The 15,987-nt window shown below is 39.0% G+C and overlaps 1 protein-coding gene across 5 annotated transcripts; it reads right to left on the bottom strand.

Annotated features, from left to right (window-relative positions):
* Positions 1–536: 536 nt before the first annotated feature.
* bdh2 (3-hydroxybutyrate dehydrogenase, type 2) lies at positions 537–9,392 on the bottom strand. 5 transcript variants are annotated; one of them, XM_086032774.1, is made up of 10 exons: positions 9,372–9,392; positions 6,572–6,662; positions 5,386–5,464; positions 5,093–5,189; positions 3,366–3,474; positions 2,996–3,056; positions 2,741–2,854; positions 2,068–2,126; positions 1,890–1,982; positions 537–747 (listed from the first exon to the last, which is right to left on the bottom strand). In XM_086032774.1, the coding sequence occupies exons 2-10, from the start codon at positions 6,641–6,643 to the stop codon at positions 694–696; spliced, it is 738 nt and encodes a 245-aa protein (XP_085888900.1). In that variant the 5' UTR covers positions 6,644–6,662; positions 9,372–9,392; the 3' UTR covers positions 537–693. The 5 variants fall into 5 exon arrangements, with proteins under 5 accessions (XP_085888900.1, XP_085888899.1, XP_085888897.1 ...); XM_086032773.1 differs by lacking the exon at positions 9,372–9,392 and adding an exon at positions 8,120–8,234; XM_086032771.1 differs by lacking the exon at positions 9,372–9,392 and adding an exon at positions 7,711–7,793.
* Positions 9,393–15,987: the final 6,595 nt, after the last annotated feature.

Below are 15,987 nucleotides of genomic sequence, written 5' to 3'. Positions count from 1 at the left end.
GTGATTTAGTATTTACTATACTTCTGTTCCCAGCGAAAGTCTCATTTTTCTTTCTTTTGGCATTTTCATAGATTAACGCAGGCAGAAATTGGTGTTTGCGCCGTTGTGGGAGAGAACACAGACAACTTGTTTTCCGGCCAATGGAAGCGGTTCCCCTCATCCCCTCTAAATGCAGAACAAGAGAAGTGCACACAGTAGTTGACATTCCGGGAGCAAAAATCGCTGATGTCCATACTGAAGATCGAAGTTCGCAAAGTATGTCTATAAGTGATGTTATATCCAGAAAATTTTCAGTGGGGTGACCAGGGTGACACAACACCTCAGTGAAGGATGTCCAGGGGTGGCTATGCATGCATGTGTGCGTCATTGTTTATCATATTGTTAAAATTCTGGTCACCAGTGCATAAACCCCAATTAATTACCTATTCCTACAATTTACTGTGTGCTCGTTTTGTCTTCAAATTGATTGAGTGAACATATAAACACATTACAAGATGAAAGTAAAGATTGGAAGAAGGAAAGAAAATTCATCAATCTATGTCATATTTGGTTTCTTTATCTGTTATTTGACAAGGCACAAAGACTTCCTCTCTGTAAACATCAATATAATCAAAAAGTGTTTACATAATGAATCCACCAATCTTATAGTGGCACCTATAACTACTGTAATAGGACAAGCTTGATTAATGCTCTTCAAAGCCTCCAACCTCCATCGATGATTTGCTCTGTGCCAGTCACATAGGCCGACTGTGGAGAAGCGCACACACACACACACCAGACACATTAGGTACATCTGCATAATTTAATGAATTGCACTAACAATACTATACTATATATAGCGGGTATATATAGGGTATACTTAATAGAAGGTGTGCCCCAAAAATGCTTTAAATGTAACTTAGTGTACTGTGTAACATTCACCAAAGCCGCTTTAAGGATTGTTTCTTTCTTGCTAGCTCGATGTTGGCTTACTTTGCTTTTGATTCTTTTATTTTATTCTTTTTTTTTTGGGGGGGGGGGGACTTTCTGTTTGGATTTAGCTCACTATCAAGATTTAGAGAAGCTCACAAAGTGATGTTTGCAAAGAACTGCACAAGGCAGTCCCTCTCCGGTGCGTTCACTTGTGATTTTTGTTTTGGGTTTTTTGCATCTGTTTTTGGATCTGTAGTAATAAAATAAACAAATACAAATAAAATTGGCACCAGGCAAGAAATCTTTCTATCACTGAATGCAGTTCAGTGCCACTTTGAGAAGCTTTATGGCCATTACCCTGATTTTGTAGTAGAATTTATGCCATCTTTGGCAAGTTTCTCAAAACAGAAAGTGATCTCGACAAACCACATAGCGGAAGTCCTCCTATTATCAAAATGATGAAAATGCCCAAATCCAAGAGCAGGTGTTCACGCAAAGCCAAAGAAAGCCTATCTGGAAGGCCGCTTTGGAGAGCAAAAAAGCTTTAGCCTATACCAACTTCAGGTTGTTAAAAGGTTTCAAGCAGAATATTATGAGGCTCAAAACAACCATAACATTCTAACGCTCATCTACCTGAAGTTGGTATGGGTAAATTTATCACACTTGGAAGCATCTGATGAATCAAGTTTTTGTGCATACAGAGTTCCAGTGCAATATTCCCTGGATTTGCGTGAACGCCTGTGCTAAGGTTTTGGTGTTTTCATGACTGTGGGTAGTAGCAGGCCTTCCGCTGCGTGGTTTACCAAGAACAGAGCGTGTTTTAAGAAATTTGCCGTGAATATCGTAAATTGTATGTAGTTGTGGCGTTGAATCAATGTGATGGCGATAGAGCTTTTCAAAGTGGCCCTGAACTGCGTTCAGTTACAAAATGGTGTCAAGTCAACTCCCAAGACTGCAAATATCCAAGGCATACTCACCTCATCTGAGGCCAGGTAGACACACAAGTATGCCACCTCTTCGGCTGTGCACATCCTGCCCGTTTTCTGCCTTGCCATGAAATCCTTATAAGCCTGTTGAAAGGGGTTGCGCAGTAGCATGTATCCACATCAGAACATTATCATAACTACAACAAACAATAAATAAAGTGACCAGTACCTTTTCTGGGTCAGGTTGAGCTTGGATTCTACCCCTCAGTGATGGAGTGTCAACAGTACCTGAGGAAAGATTTAGCTCACAGAGCTTCAAAAAGCACATTTTCTTCCTGATTAATGTTGTTTGCATAAACGATTGTGATCTAATCTAATCGTGATTTTTTTCTCCCCTCAATATTGCGATTGTAATTTAATGAGATTATTTTTTCAAGGTCCTCTTCTTGTTTTTTTTTAAGAAACACAATAATTTAATCTGTATTACTAGAAACAATATTGGATGTAATACACATAAATTCTTATATAAAAGCCTTATAGGTTTGGCCCACACTAAAATAAAATGTTATGAACCATGAATTAATATAAAATGCAAACAATTACTTTCATGTATCTTGAAACAATGATATGACTACATTTCTTAAGCACCAAAATTATCGAGACACTACATAAATAGAATATACCTAAATCAAATAAACCGACTGAACAAAATAAATTATTATTGTTTTTAAATCCCATATTGCAGCCTTGGCAATTTAAAAACCAAATACCAAAATAAAAATAAAAAATACTACTCCGTCTTCTGATATACACTGCATCTACCATTTGAATGGTGTTACTCTCTCACACTCACAGGACACAGTGACATGTTTTGTGTTATTTACTTAATGTTCATGACTTACCAGGACAAACACAATTACAGCGAACGCCTTGCTCAATGAAATCGGCAGCTATGGATTTGGTGAGGCCAATCACAGCCGCCTTGGACGTGCTATATGCACACCGGTTCACCACACCTGTGTCAAGGAAACATATGTCACACGCGCGCCCGCAAAGCTGTTATCTGGCATAAGAGGATTAACATGGTCATACAACAGTGCCCTAATGTCTCTTTAAATAAGCATTTGTTACACAAGTGGATCAAAAGGCTGCTTCACCTTTTATGCTTGATGCAACGGAAGCCATGTTTATGATGTTTCCAGACTTTCTTGCCAACATCTGCTAAGACAAAATGTATTTGCACGATGGAATTAACACATATAATAATATGGAATAATGGAAATAAAAAGTATTAGTAGGTACATTTTATTTGCTATCAAAAATAGATTTCCAATTTCAGTTTGGTCTATTAACGCGGATTAGTCATTGAGCAGTTACTGCCCATCATGACACAGGCTCAGAGTAAAACAGCTTATCTCAGTGTACAAAAGGTGACAACAAAATAAATAAGCATATGTCAGTCAATTTACAGCTGCAATGGAACAGGATCAAGTGGATTAGGCATTTAGTGAAGAGGGCAAAGGTCACCTTTGGCAGGAAAGCTCTGCACATAAGGTACATGCTCCGGACATTCACATCCATGGTAAAATCCCAGTTGGCCTCTTCACAGTCCAAGATAGAGCCATGGTGCACAAACCTATTATGATTACACAAACGTTAATAATAATAATAATAATAATGTGTCATCTTCCAAACCGCTTATCCTGTAATGGGCGAAAGGCAGACTACACCCTGAACTGGTCGCCAGCCAGTTGCAGAGGACACACACAGGTACCGTCACTGAGCGGGAACCGATCCCACGCTGCCTGCACACAACTCAGGCGTGTGTACCACTACACCATCTGTGACCTTAATAATAATAATAATAATGTCTATACTGTTATTTAGGTGGGGCGGTGGTCGACTGGTTAGCACGTCCGCCTCACAGTTCAGAGGTCGTGTGTTCGATCCAGGCCCTGGCCTCCCTGTGTGGCGTTTGCATGTTCTCCCCGTGTCTGCGTGGGTTTTCTCCGGGTACTCCGGTTTCCTCACACATTCCAAAAACATTCTTGGTAGGTTAAGTGGACACTCTAAATTGCGCCTAGGTGTGATTGTGAGTGCGGATGTTTGTTTGTCTCTGTGTGCCCTGCGATTGGCTGGCAACCTATTAAGGGGGTCCCCCGCCTACTGCCCGAAGACTGCTCCAGAACTCCCCGCGACCCTTGTGAGGATTAGGGGTATAGATAATGAATGAATGAATGTTATTTAGGTGTATGAGAGACAAAGCTGTAGCCATTAAAGATAGAATCATACAACATAACTAAAATTCATTATAAAATTATACAGCTGTCCAAATTGTGTCCTTGCATGTTACACATCTTACCAAGCTGCTAATGTCAGAGTATGACCTATGTTAAGGAGATTTAGCAAAGGTCAAGGGAAGGTTAAACCTTGAATCATAGGGATTTTCGATACATAGTAAAGTGGGAGATGGATATATAAGTACCGTAAAACAAGACGATGGCTGCACAAGTAAACCTGTAGTTAGGCTACTGTTATTTAAAGTATTGCATCTGAACTGACTCAAAATGTCCAGAGATGTGAATGTGAGTATGAATAGCTGATTGTCCATGTGTGCTGGGGATTGACTAGCGATCAGTCCAGGGCTAACCCCGCCTTTCACCCCAAGTGGGCTAGGATAGGCCCCAACTCACCAGCAAGCCTTTATGACGAAAAGCACCATAGACAATGTATTGATGTGCAGGTTATTTCTTATTGTCAGCAAACCGAAAAAGAGCCACTTATCATTGTCATACCTGCATTACACATGCAGCGCAATTTCATTTTATCAAAGGCTGACATTCACTCTTGGATTCTGATTATCCTTACGATTATTTCCTGAAACACTAATGGCCATATTTTCAACTTGGCCTGGTGACAGCCCCACACATGGCGTGAGTCTTCACCATTAGTCAGATCTGATGTTAAAAACTAATAATAATAAAATGGTATGGCATAACTTGATAAAATGACTTCATATAATCACATCATTATGTTTTTTGTTTTTTTTATATAAGCACTACATTTAGACTTAGAACATATTACATGTTGGCAAGGCAAGGGGCAAAATATTAGAAACAAAACACCTCACTCTACAATCATTAAATATATTTTGTGATAGCACTGATCCTTCAAATTCATTTTTGAGAAAGATTGGCAGTTTCCTTTGGGAAACTACACAACAATGTTAGTGTTTCTGGAAAAAGGTAAAGTACCCTGCGACATTGAACAGGACATCTACGTGGTCATGTTCTTTAGCCAGGGCCTCCACTTGGTCCTTCTTGGTTACGTCCACCACCTTGGTCCTAATCCCTGCTCGCGAAAAGAAAATGCAGAATGACAAATCGTCTTTTTAAAAGTGTTTGCAACCCAGTAATTGCAATGATGTTATATAAATCATAAACAGTATTTAAATCTCATAAATCTCTAGTATGGATTGTCAGTACTGTACTCTTGTCATTGCAATACAGTACTTCGCCAGCAGGCGGCAATATTAGACAGTCTCTACCTTGAATACTATCCAGTTCCTTGAGCTTCTCCTCATTTATATCAGTTGCAGTGACTTGAGCCCCCTCCTTTGCAAAGGCCTGTCAGTTTAAAAGACAAATCCGTTACAAAAGCTGTACAAAGGAAAAATGTTTAAAATCCCCAAATTCTAACTTGAATGCATGTTTTTGCAGGGAACAGGAGAGTCACTGAACTCAACCCACCTTTGGAAACAATATAAAGGCAGAGTGTTTATTAAACTCCATTACTATTCTATATTTTTAATCATTTTAATCTAATTAGTTTTGATGATTTTATTATTTTTGCAATGTCTTAATGATATTTGTTTTCTTTTTTATGTTTTATGTAAAGCACTTTGAATTGTCTTGTACATGAAATGTGCTATACAAATAAACTTCCCTTGCCTAGTCACATGATGCCAATTTGTAAACCTAATACCTCATCCCTCAATTTAAAATGATTCTAGCTCCCACCAGGTGGTGTGGTTAGTGTGTCATTAACAGCAGAGGACCTTCTCGTATCATAGACTAAATTGAAATGTTCAACAGACCCCAACACGACCAAGCCATGCTTAATAATATGCATTTCACACCAAATGGTCTACGACTATTTGGATGCATTCTCTCTTCGTTAAATCCTTCACACTGCATGAAATACTGCAATGCTCTACTTCACCCACTTTCACGAGGGTATTGCTTTAGGTAAAATACAATTGACCAATCTTAATAAGGACATTTCCAAACTCTTGTCTTGTGACATGAAGAGGCTTCTTGCAACATCTACAGGATCACAAGATCACATATATTTAGTTTGAATGATCCTAACAGCACTGCCATGCAAGCAATAAAACAGATGTCATAAACTAAAACTGTTATTGTTGTATGATAATGGCTTGGTGTAATGTTGAGAAACATGTATACCACTTGCAGTTTTGTTTTGAAGCTCAGCCATTTATACAAAAAATAATAATAATCTACTGCTGTAGCACATACATTTCATCACTCCAAATGGTTTCCTCAATATGCCACATAATGGGAAAACATTAATATGTGTTGCTTGCATACAGTTGCAATATGCAAGTAAGCTCTAGAAACAGAGGTGACTGGCATACAGCAGCCTATTAAATAAACATTTTGCACTGATAATGTGGAACATATCAGTGGGAAATACTTATTAAATCTCATTACTATTGCAGCAGCACGTCCAATCCCCTGCGCAGCAGCTGACAACACAATCACTTTCCCATCTAAACGGCCCATGGCTCACTGCTTCCAGCTGCTGTATGAAAACAAGAGCATAGAACGACAACTGACAACAGGTCTGTTTTGTTCATAAAGGCATTGCCTTTAGCTGTTAAAGCTATGAATCAATACAGTGGAAGCCGCAAATCACTCTAAAGTGTTACAATGTGAGGTTCAACCTGAATTTGCAACTTCAGCTAAGTGAGCATTTATTTTTCTTTGGCTTTTCTTTGATGCCACAACATAATGGTACCTGTTGAAAAGTGCGATGACGACAATATAACCAAGGATGGAACTTACGGCATCGGGAAAGCGCAATAGTACAGTACCGTAAGGCTAAAATTACACAATAAGTCAACAACTATCAATAAGGTAACAGCAAATTAGGTTGCGTCTACTGAGTCATGACAAAACTTGAACTGCAATACCCAATTCAATAAGTCAGAACCGACCCAAATCAGGCTGATTGTAATTGTGCTCCAGTTTAATAGTGTTCACTCTGCATTGGGCGTTCATATACACGTATGAATTACTGTACACGCAATTTGTTAAAGTTAATATATCACCTAGTAGACGCAGTCAGTGAGTCATTCAGAACTGACCGGAATGGAGCTTATTTAAATTATGTACCAATTGTATTTTGGTCACGCAGTACTAGGGTGTTTATGGGGTTATGTACGTATAAATATAACTACTTAATACAATAGTAAACTGTACTTAATAGTACAGTACTATAATTTACATTTAAATCGGTGACAAAGTGGTGACACCACTGACTAAAAGACATTAAGTGCAAAGTACAAACCGGATGACAGTCTGTGCTGGACGGCAACGTTTGCATGTAAATGTTAATTTGGGTATTATTTCCTCTAAGCATTTGAAAGGCTCTCAAATTAAATATTCACACAACATAACAGTCCGGATATATGGTCCCAAATTGTTCCCAATGTGATTGTTCATGTGGCAGCTTCGTAACTTAAAACGAGTCAATTGAGAACGTTTTACTGCTAGGTTTTTATAAACGAGTAAATGAAAAGGTGGCCAAATTGGGCACTAACTTTAGAAATTCGGCGTTGGAGACTCACCTAGTCTGGAGTAGGTCCGACAATTTCGCAGCAACACAGTACGCGTGACTCTGTTGTAAACTTGCTGCTATTGGTTCTTAACCCGGAAGTACTCGCAGTGAATAGTAATCTGAAAGAAGCATGAGATCTATCTATCTATCTATCTATCTATCTATCTATCTATCTATCTATCTATCTATCTATCTATCTATCTATCTATCTATCTATCTATCTATCTATCGTGCGACATACTTTGAAATACTGTAATACCTACGCATATATTCATGTTTCATATACCGGTATACAGTATACAGTATTGTTAGAGTCTATTTGAGTCATAGAAAAAAGCGTTATAATTTGCCTCCATAATGGGCTCATCACATCCGCATTTGGGGTAACCCACAGATATGACTGGACTAATGCTACTTACTCGCAGAAGTTAAGCATTTCTCAGGGGGTACAAGGGGAAAAAAAGGATAGTAGCAAAAGCCATTGAAGTCATGCTCATCGCCATCATGCTCAGCTATCACTTTTGAGTTAGGAGTGTCACATGCATGAGCCATTTGCCCTTTTGCGTACGTGATCAGCACAGCTTGTACTTTGTATTTGAATGAGCGAGAAAGGGAGTCAAGACACCCCATTATTGTCAACATCACAGATGAGTCTCCTAGGAGCCTTTGTGCTACCTCTGAGGGAAACACTTCAATCAGCGAATGATAGCAAAGCACAACAGATATAACACTGGACTATAATAACATTTTGTCTGTGTATACTTTGAAGTGTTGTATTCCAACTGATTTATATGTATGCAGTATAAACAATTTATTTGACATTTTCCTTTTTAAAAGTAAACAATAAGTTTAGGAGACTATGCGATAATAAAAATGCAGCTGTAGTTTTATGAAAAGCTTTCTGCCAGCAGGGAAGCCTGCATGCAGGTTTACCAACAGTTTGGCAACCTTTTTCCATCACGCCATAAGGATTCTTTTAAAATCCAGGTCTCTGCAGAAGTATTAATTGAGGTTAAACGGTTTATTGAATTTCTCACTGCACTGAAGCCCCTCACTTAAAGTAGAATTCCAGGGAAATTTGTAACAGAAAGCCTCTGCACAAGCATTTATTTTAGCTATAGGCTAGAGCACGGGTCGGCAACCCGTGGCTCCGGAGCCGCATGCGGCTTTTTCATCCTTATGCTGCGGCTCTGCGTGGCTTAATTGGGAAAATAAATCATAAGTGTCCGATTGAAGTGCATATCATTTGTCTCAAAAATGCACATCATGTCTTCTTAGTAAGTCAAAACCTTTGATATGTGGTCCTAGATTGAATAGCTATCGGATTTTTTTGCAATGCGACTGCAGTCTGAACCTCCAGGATGCATAGATGCGACATTGACATCAGGAGTCCAAAATGTGCTCCGCGCGGGTGAAGGATTCAGTACTGCGACAGCGACTCTGCAGTTGTTTCGAGTAACAGTATTGACTTTATATTTGACTTTAATTTAATCCCGCTTGAAACATGAAGCATAAAGTTGACATTTACGGTGATAGTAGTAATTCAGTCATGGCTCGATCGGCTCATTTTTTACCCGCGGTTATGACGTGACGTCATTTTTAATGACCTCTCAATGAAATGTTATCGAAAAAGCCTCGCCTCATCATTTCCCTCAAATACTGTATTTCTACCTCTGACCGAATCGCTCCACTGTTGAAATGCCCCGACACGCTGCACCACATTTACTTCCGTAAACAACTCATCTTTTACGTATGCGAGTCACTTTAGGGGCGCAATTATGTTCACACGAGAAAAGGGACCGAGGTCGCATTTATAATGTAATATGAACGCTTACACAAAAAAAAGATTTTCCTTAAAAAGATGGCAGCTTACAGTCCTGCGTAAAGATAAAAATGACTTCGCAGCCCTGATTTGCAGGTGCTACATGTGCGCAAAGGTTAAGGAGCAGAATTCCCATTAACCAGGTAAAATAAATACTCAGGCAATTATTTTGCAAATATTTATTTTCATTTTTCAGTGAAATGGTGATCTTTTTTCCACTGTATTTTTAAAATCAGGCATTTTTGTTTGCTGGATGGATAATTTAAGGTCAGCTTTTTAATTCATTTGAAAGAGGCCTTCAACTTTGAGCTTTTTTGGTAAGAGTTCAAAATGTGTTAATTTAATAAATAAAAAGGTAATTTTCTAAAACATGGATGGACTGCATGGATTTCATAAGCAACACACTTTTTTACGAGTGGAAAGGAGAGTCAGTCAGAAAGCCATTGATTTCTCAAATTCACCATATTGCTACACTATTTTTTTCTACAGCCTGGTGATTTGCTAAGGGATGCCTTTAATAAAGGTAACAATTGAAATCAGGGATAAATGTATGTCATTGTGTAACAGAATTGCTGGTTATGACTCTTGCAGTATGTCAAATCAATAAGAACAAGTTCCTGCAAAGTGAGACTGCATGGATCATTATTTTTGAAAGGCCTTTACAAATAACAAAACAACAGGGTACCAAAAAAATCCAAGGAAAGATTAGCTGAGGAAATGATTTCAAGCAGCGCATCTCTACACTACATGTTTTTGTGATCATATTGTAGTCATGATGCAGAGCTGGTCAGAACCAGTTACTGGCCATTAAACACTCTGCTGTTATTGACTCCTCCTTCACTAGAAAAACATTGAGATTCACTCCGCAGGCAGTCAGATTGCAACCACTGAGCAAAAAAAAGTAAAGAAGTCGAAGCCATCTAAGCCACAGCTTCGGCCTGTAGTGACCTTGGTGAGTTTAAAACCCTTTCTTTGTTATTATCATTGATATATTTGTTTGGACGTGGATTCCTGTCTTGACCCCCTGCTGTTACAGCAAAGATCTGCTTTCGGATAACAAGGTCTATAGATCAGAGCTTCTATCAGCGCAAGTACCATAAACCTCCTTTGTCCCCAACGTTAGCATGAAAGGCTCTCCTCAATACAACTGTGAACAGATGATTCCCCCTGGGATCCCCAGACTGCCGGGTGGTACAAAAAGGGGGGAGAAGGGGCTCTTGGAACTATGCCTCCTAGTAAGCACCGAAGCACAATTCCCGACAAGTAGAGACACCTCTCAACTGGAGATGCCTTCTTTGACAATAGATCAAAGATCACAAAATCAGCATCAACGTCTTATCGACACCAAAGACGTTTGGCACCCACCTGTCAAAGAATAATTCTCTGATCTTGAGGGACCCCAAGAGGACTTAAGTCTGAACTGCATGGATGTCACTTTTAAAGTGGACATTAAGGCAAAAAAAACCTTTGCAATACAGTGGATCACACATACTAACACTTCAGCACAGGCAAGTTTGCATATTGGCAGATATTTTGTACATTTTTTGTCAGTGTTTTTAAGTATCTGTTCATTTTTTTGTGTTGTTTTTTTGTGTCACACAGACTTTTGTGTGGAAACGTTTTGCTTGGCAGAGATTTTTGGCTAAAGCTTTAATAGGGCCCATGGAGACAATTAAAGAAATTGAATACTGTCTGAATAGCCTGTTTGTAAGTTTGTTTGTTTGTATACTTACATGATTTTTTAAAAACGACTCTTTAAATTAATCACTACTGTATACGAACCAAAACAATGCCAATTGTGACCAGGTTGGTCACTGCCACCAGCAGACAGCTAACTATACAACTGACCAGATGCAGGCTGAAACTCATGGCAGGTAAAATTCCGCTCCCTCAAACCAATTGTGTCCTAAGGTCAGCCTGCCCTGGCTTAATGAAGTTCCTCATTGAAGATGTTCATGTTTATATTGCATTAGGTTGAGTGCACTGTTGTTGATACCTTTGGTGAAACGGGAATGCTTTAATCTACTTCAAAGAGATGCCCAATTCATTGTATCAGGCAAAGGTGCAAGTAGATGTAAAAGGACAGGGGGCTGCCGACTGCTTGACACGCTCTACACTGGTCGAAATTATTTGCGTTTCTAGAACCTGAAGACTGCATTACCACAACTTTGCAAGTCGATAAAGGATTCATTTTTTTTTGTTTTTTTAAATCTGTAATATCCATCAACCATCCATTCTCTGAACCACTTATGCTCACTGATAATAATATTATTACTATTATTATTATAATATAATAATATATAATCATATCAATAACTACAAAAAGAATATCAAACCCATGTATATACAGTACCTGTAAACTCAGGGGCAGTTGCTGAAACGACCAAACCCCTTAGATACCAAGGGGTCCCCAAAATATTTTGGACAATTCAAAGTACTTTCACGCTGCGTTTGACAGTAGAGCCAGTATTTGCCTTAAATCTATAAGGGACAACTTGCTGAAGCGGAACATTGCTGTGTCACAAGAGTACGTACTGTATGTTTGCACTTTGCTGCTTGGGGCATTACGGTAATTAGAGCAATTGCTTTTCAACACAAATGCCTTGGGTGTTAGATGGCCAATGTGTAAGGTGCTCCTGACGTTAACTTGGCGTGAACAATTTATTCCCTTTTCTGTTCCAGCATAGCAATGTCCATAAAGGTACAACATTTGTGGAGGAGCCTGGTATGGAAGAACACGAGAGCCCTGACTGTGGAGAAAATTTTCCTAGAAGAGCAGAAGCCTTTTGTTGGATTTTTTAGCGGGTCACTAGGACATAAGCCCAATTATCAACTTACAAACGATCTACTCAATGCGTGATCATTCAATGGAAGTAAAAACTTGCACAAGTTGATTGAATTTGCTCATCTGTTTCTTACAATTTCTGGTGTTCAAGAATCATACAGAATCAGAGCTGGGCTGCTTTTCTTATCTCGCGAACGCTCACACTCGTGGAAGGTGACGTCAGAAAAGGGCGCCGTCTAAAATGCCACCCTCACATTTATAACGTTGTCCCAACAATAAGTCTAAACAAAGATTGGATGTCTGTAGATCTCGTCCTTGCCAGCTGTGTTTTTTGCTTTACCAGGTCATCCTAACTCCAAAAGCATCCCCTTGTTCTTGTAAACATTATTTAACTAACATTCTAATCAGCCGGGCCGATTATCGGCACCGATATTTGGCTTGTTGACGAATATCAGCATCGACCTCTTTTAAAACTCTGCTGGCCGATACTAAATCAATTTAAAACTGGAAATCAAAACAAAGATAGGTGAAAGTTTAACATTTCTGTCATTTTGAAATTTTCATTTACTGTAGAAAACTACATGGAGCTATTGTTTAATTTTTCCTTTATCCTTTTTAAGACACGCTGACAATCCTGGGTGCTCCCTGAACTTTTTGTTAGAATTTTATAACAGAAATGTATACTGTCAAACATTTCTTCACCATTATGCAAACCTGAAACATTATTCAGTAAACATGTGTGATGATGTGTGATGACCATAACTGTGTAATGCCATTGCATAAATATGTAATGCAATTACTGTATGATCAACATATGGCTAACATATTGACTAATGGGTTGACTTCCGCTTTAACATAATGGCTAATATAAAAACATCCATATGGAGTTAATATTTACCAGCCTGACTCTAATATCGAACAGATCCTTCACTTTTTATCAGCAAATAGTGTCGGTATATGCAGTATTATGTTTAGGAATGTGAAATGTTTCAGCACCTGTCTCAAGTTGTGTCCAACTTTCTTCACAATTGGTCACATTTTCACATGCAGTGCTGTTCAAAAGCTGTAAACATACTACAAAAGCAGTAAACTATTCAATAGGGAACTCCTGCAATTCATCCAAGTACTCCGACCGACCATGTTTGAAGTGAGACGATTGATGTTGAAGTCATGTAAAAACCAGTTCCACAAGCTGTCAACTTTTTTCACCAATGAGCGCATGGCACAGAAGCTGACACACCCCAATTATCAGCATCATGAAAATGCAGTATTCAGAGATTCCATTTTAAAGCTGCAAGAGACCATCGAAACAGCATTTCCAATCATTTGCGACATTGAAATGATCTTAAATTGCATCCAGAAGCCTGATGAAGACGCATTTACCTTTTTGAATCGGCTCACTGAGGTGATACACGCTCACAGTGGAATAAATCCACCGGGAGCGATGGATAAAGGTAATACACATGAATACATTGTAACGAAATACTTCCTGGACAACATGAATCCAGAATTATCCGCAATGATCAAAGAAAAATGCGTTTGGGAAGCAGAAAACCTGAAAACCATCTCCAGTTATGCTCGACATTATGAAAAGAAATTGAACGAGCAAAAGTGGAAGCGTCAACAAATGCAGGCGGAAACCAAATTAAGGATGTCTAAGGCGTTGACAGAATTTCTCTGGAATGGAGCAGTCGCTATGCAGAACAGAAGACGTAATCCAAATGCATGTCACAAGTGTGGGCAGAACGGACACTGGAAGAGAGACTGCCCGATGTCAATCATTGGAAGTGCACTTTGCCTTCTTGACTGAACATCTGGTATACACACACACACACACACCCGCACCCACACACAAACAAAGTTTTGCAGTTGTAGTCGCGGCAGTAGTAGTAGTCACACTAGTATAGTAATAGCTCTAGTAGAAGTAATAGTAAAAAATATTTCATCCAACTACAGTAGGGAGACTTACAAAGGGCAGAAAAAAATATATGCACAAGTTGAAATGAAAGGGCAGAAGCAAAGCTTATGAAATCCAATTCCTCCAAATTATCATGACAATGGCCAACAAGCCACTGGCTGTGTCTCACCCAAATATCAAGTCAGCTCAAGTATGTCTGAGAGCAGTGTGCACACGCACAGCTTAGAGAGGGCTGTATGTTGCAGTACGACATACAGCCGTACTATGTTGAAATATTTTCCAAAAATGAGACCATTAGATCCATCTTTAAATATAATAAAAGCACAAAGTGGAATAGAAACTGTGAAAGTTGAAGAAAAATCTTCAATTTAAATTGCAGTTTAAATTGTGTTTATGTGTGTGTTTTTTGTGTGTGAGTGCAGTTGTGCTTGTCGCTATATGTCTGTGTATGTTGGGAGGGAAGGTGTTAGCAGGTCTTCTTTTTATGTTGTATTTTGGATATTTTCATTGCACAGCACTGATGGAAATTTCATCAACACTCACTTGCGATTCAAGCTCAATTATTAGTTCACTAAAAACAACTATTTTCTAATGCGTGTTCGTTTAATCCTTCAAGAAGGCATCCAATGTAATAAAGACTCACACAAGTTGACTGATTTTGCTGTTCTGTTTCTTTCAATCTCTGAAATACAGCAATCAGACAAGGTCAGATCTGGGTTTCTTTCTGGGAAGTGAGAAAAGGGCGCTGTCGAAGTTGCAAGCCTCACATATATAGTGTTGTCCTGACAGATAAGTCTAATCAAAAGACCTGGTTCTGATCTTCCCCATCTATGGTTTATCACTTCAAGAACCAGGCCATCTGGCTGCAGACATCCCTACCCCTGTCAGATATCCCTCAAAGCCACATTCCATTTCACTAGATAAAGTTGTATGCGTGCACTTATGTGAATGCCTGTTAGTGTGCGCGTGTAAGTATACGTGCGTGTGATACACAAGACGCAAAGAGTTTTCTTTCTTTCCTTATTGATTGTTATATGACTAGCAGTGCTTATGTGTAAAGACATTTAGCTGTTTTGTGTGTGGTGACCATAAATGTGTCATGCAATGACCGTTTGATCAACATATGGCTAACATATTGGCTAATAGAAAGCCATCCATCTAGAGCACGGGTCATCAACTACGGTCCTCGAGGGCACCTGTCCTGCGGGTTTTCCATCTCTCCCTGCTGTAACACACCTGTTAAAATGATCAGCTCATCAGAAAGCTCTTGAGAAGCCTGATAACGATCCTGATCATTTTAGCAGGTGTGTTACAGCAGGGAGAGATGGAAAACCTGCAGGACAGGTGCCCTCGAGGACCGGAGTTGGTGACCCCTGATCTAGAGTCAGTATTTACCAGCCTGATTCTAATATGGGACAAATCCTTCAGCACTTTGAGCTGCATTTTCATATATGAAAAGTGCTATATAAATAAAATGTTATTGATTGATATAGTTAATCAGTTTAGAAGTTTATTATACTGTACTGTAACTGCTACTTTGCTACCTTGTTCAATTTAATCAAAGAATGTAATGCAATGTGTTGAGGATTTTTTTTTTTTATGGTCACAATCTTTCCAAAGTGTGGTAGGCTATCTTGTAATTGCTCAGTTGTCTACGGACTGTATGTTGTAATAACTTAAAACCCCAACTCCAGCCTGCATTCATATAGTAAAGTGTGAGGAAATTCCATGATTACTTTCAATTTCATTTCATTTACCATGG

Source organism: Filicampus tigris, chromosome 6 (assembly GCF_054856515.1).
Source record: "Filicampus tigris isolate MCC_2025a chromosome 6, RoL_Ftig_1.0, whole genome shotgun sequence".
NCBI lineage: Eukaryota > Metazoa > Chordata > Actinopteri > Syngnathiformes > Syngnathidae > Filicampus > Filicampus tigris.
This window is presented reverse-complemented; position numbering and strand designations above follow the sequence as displayed.

Bases quoted from the DNA above. Each gene is read 5' to 3' on its own strand.
- bdh2 (XM_086032774.1), bottom strand. From the start codon at position 6,643: ATGGGCCGTTTAGATGGGAAAGTGATTGTGTTGTCAGCTGCTGCGCAG. The intron at 3,475-5,092 runs GTACTTTACCTT...TAATCATAATAG, and splicing joins GTCCTGTTCAATGTCGCAGG to GTTTGTGCACCATGGCTCTA. The intron at 2,855-2,995 runs GTGAAGCAGCCT...TCCTTGACACAG, and splicing joins CGTTGCATCAAGCATAAAAG to GTGTGGTGAACCGGTGTGCA.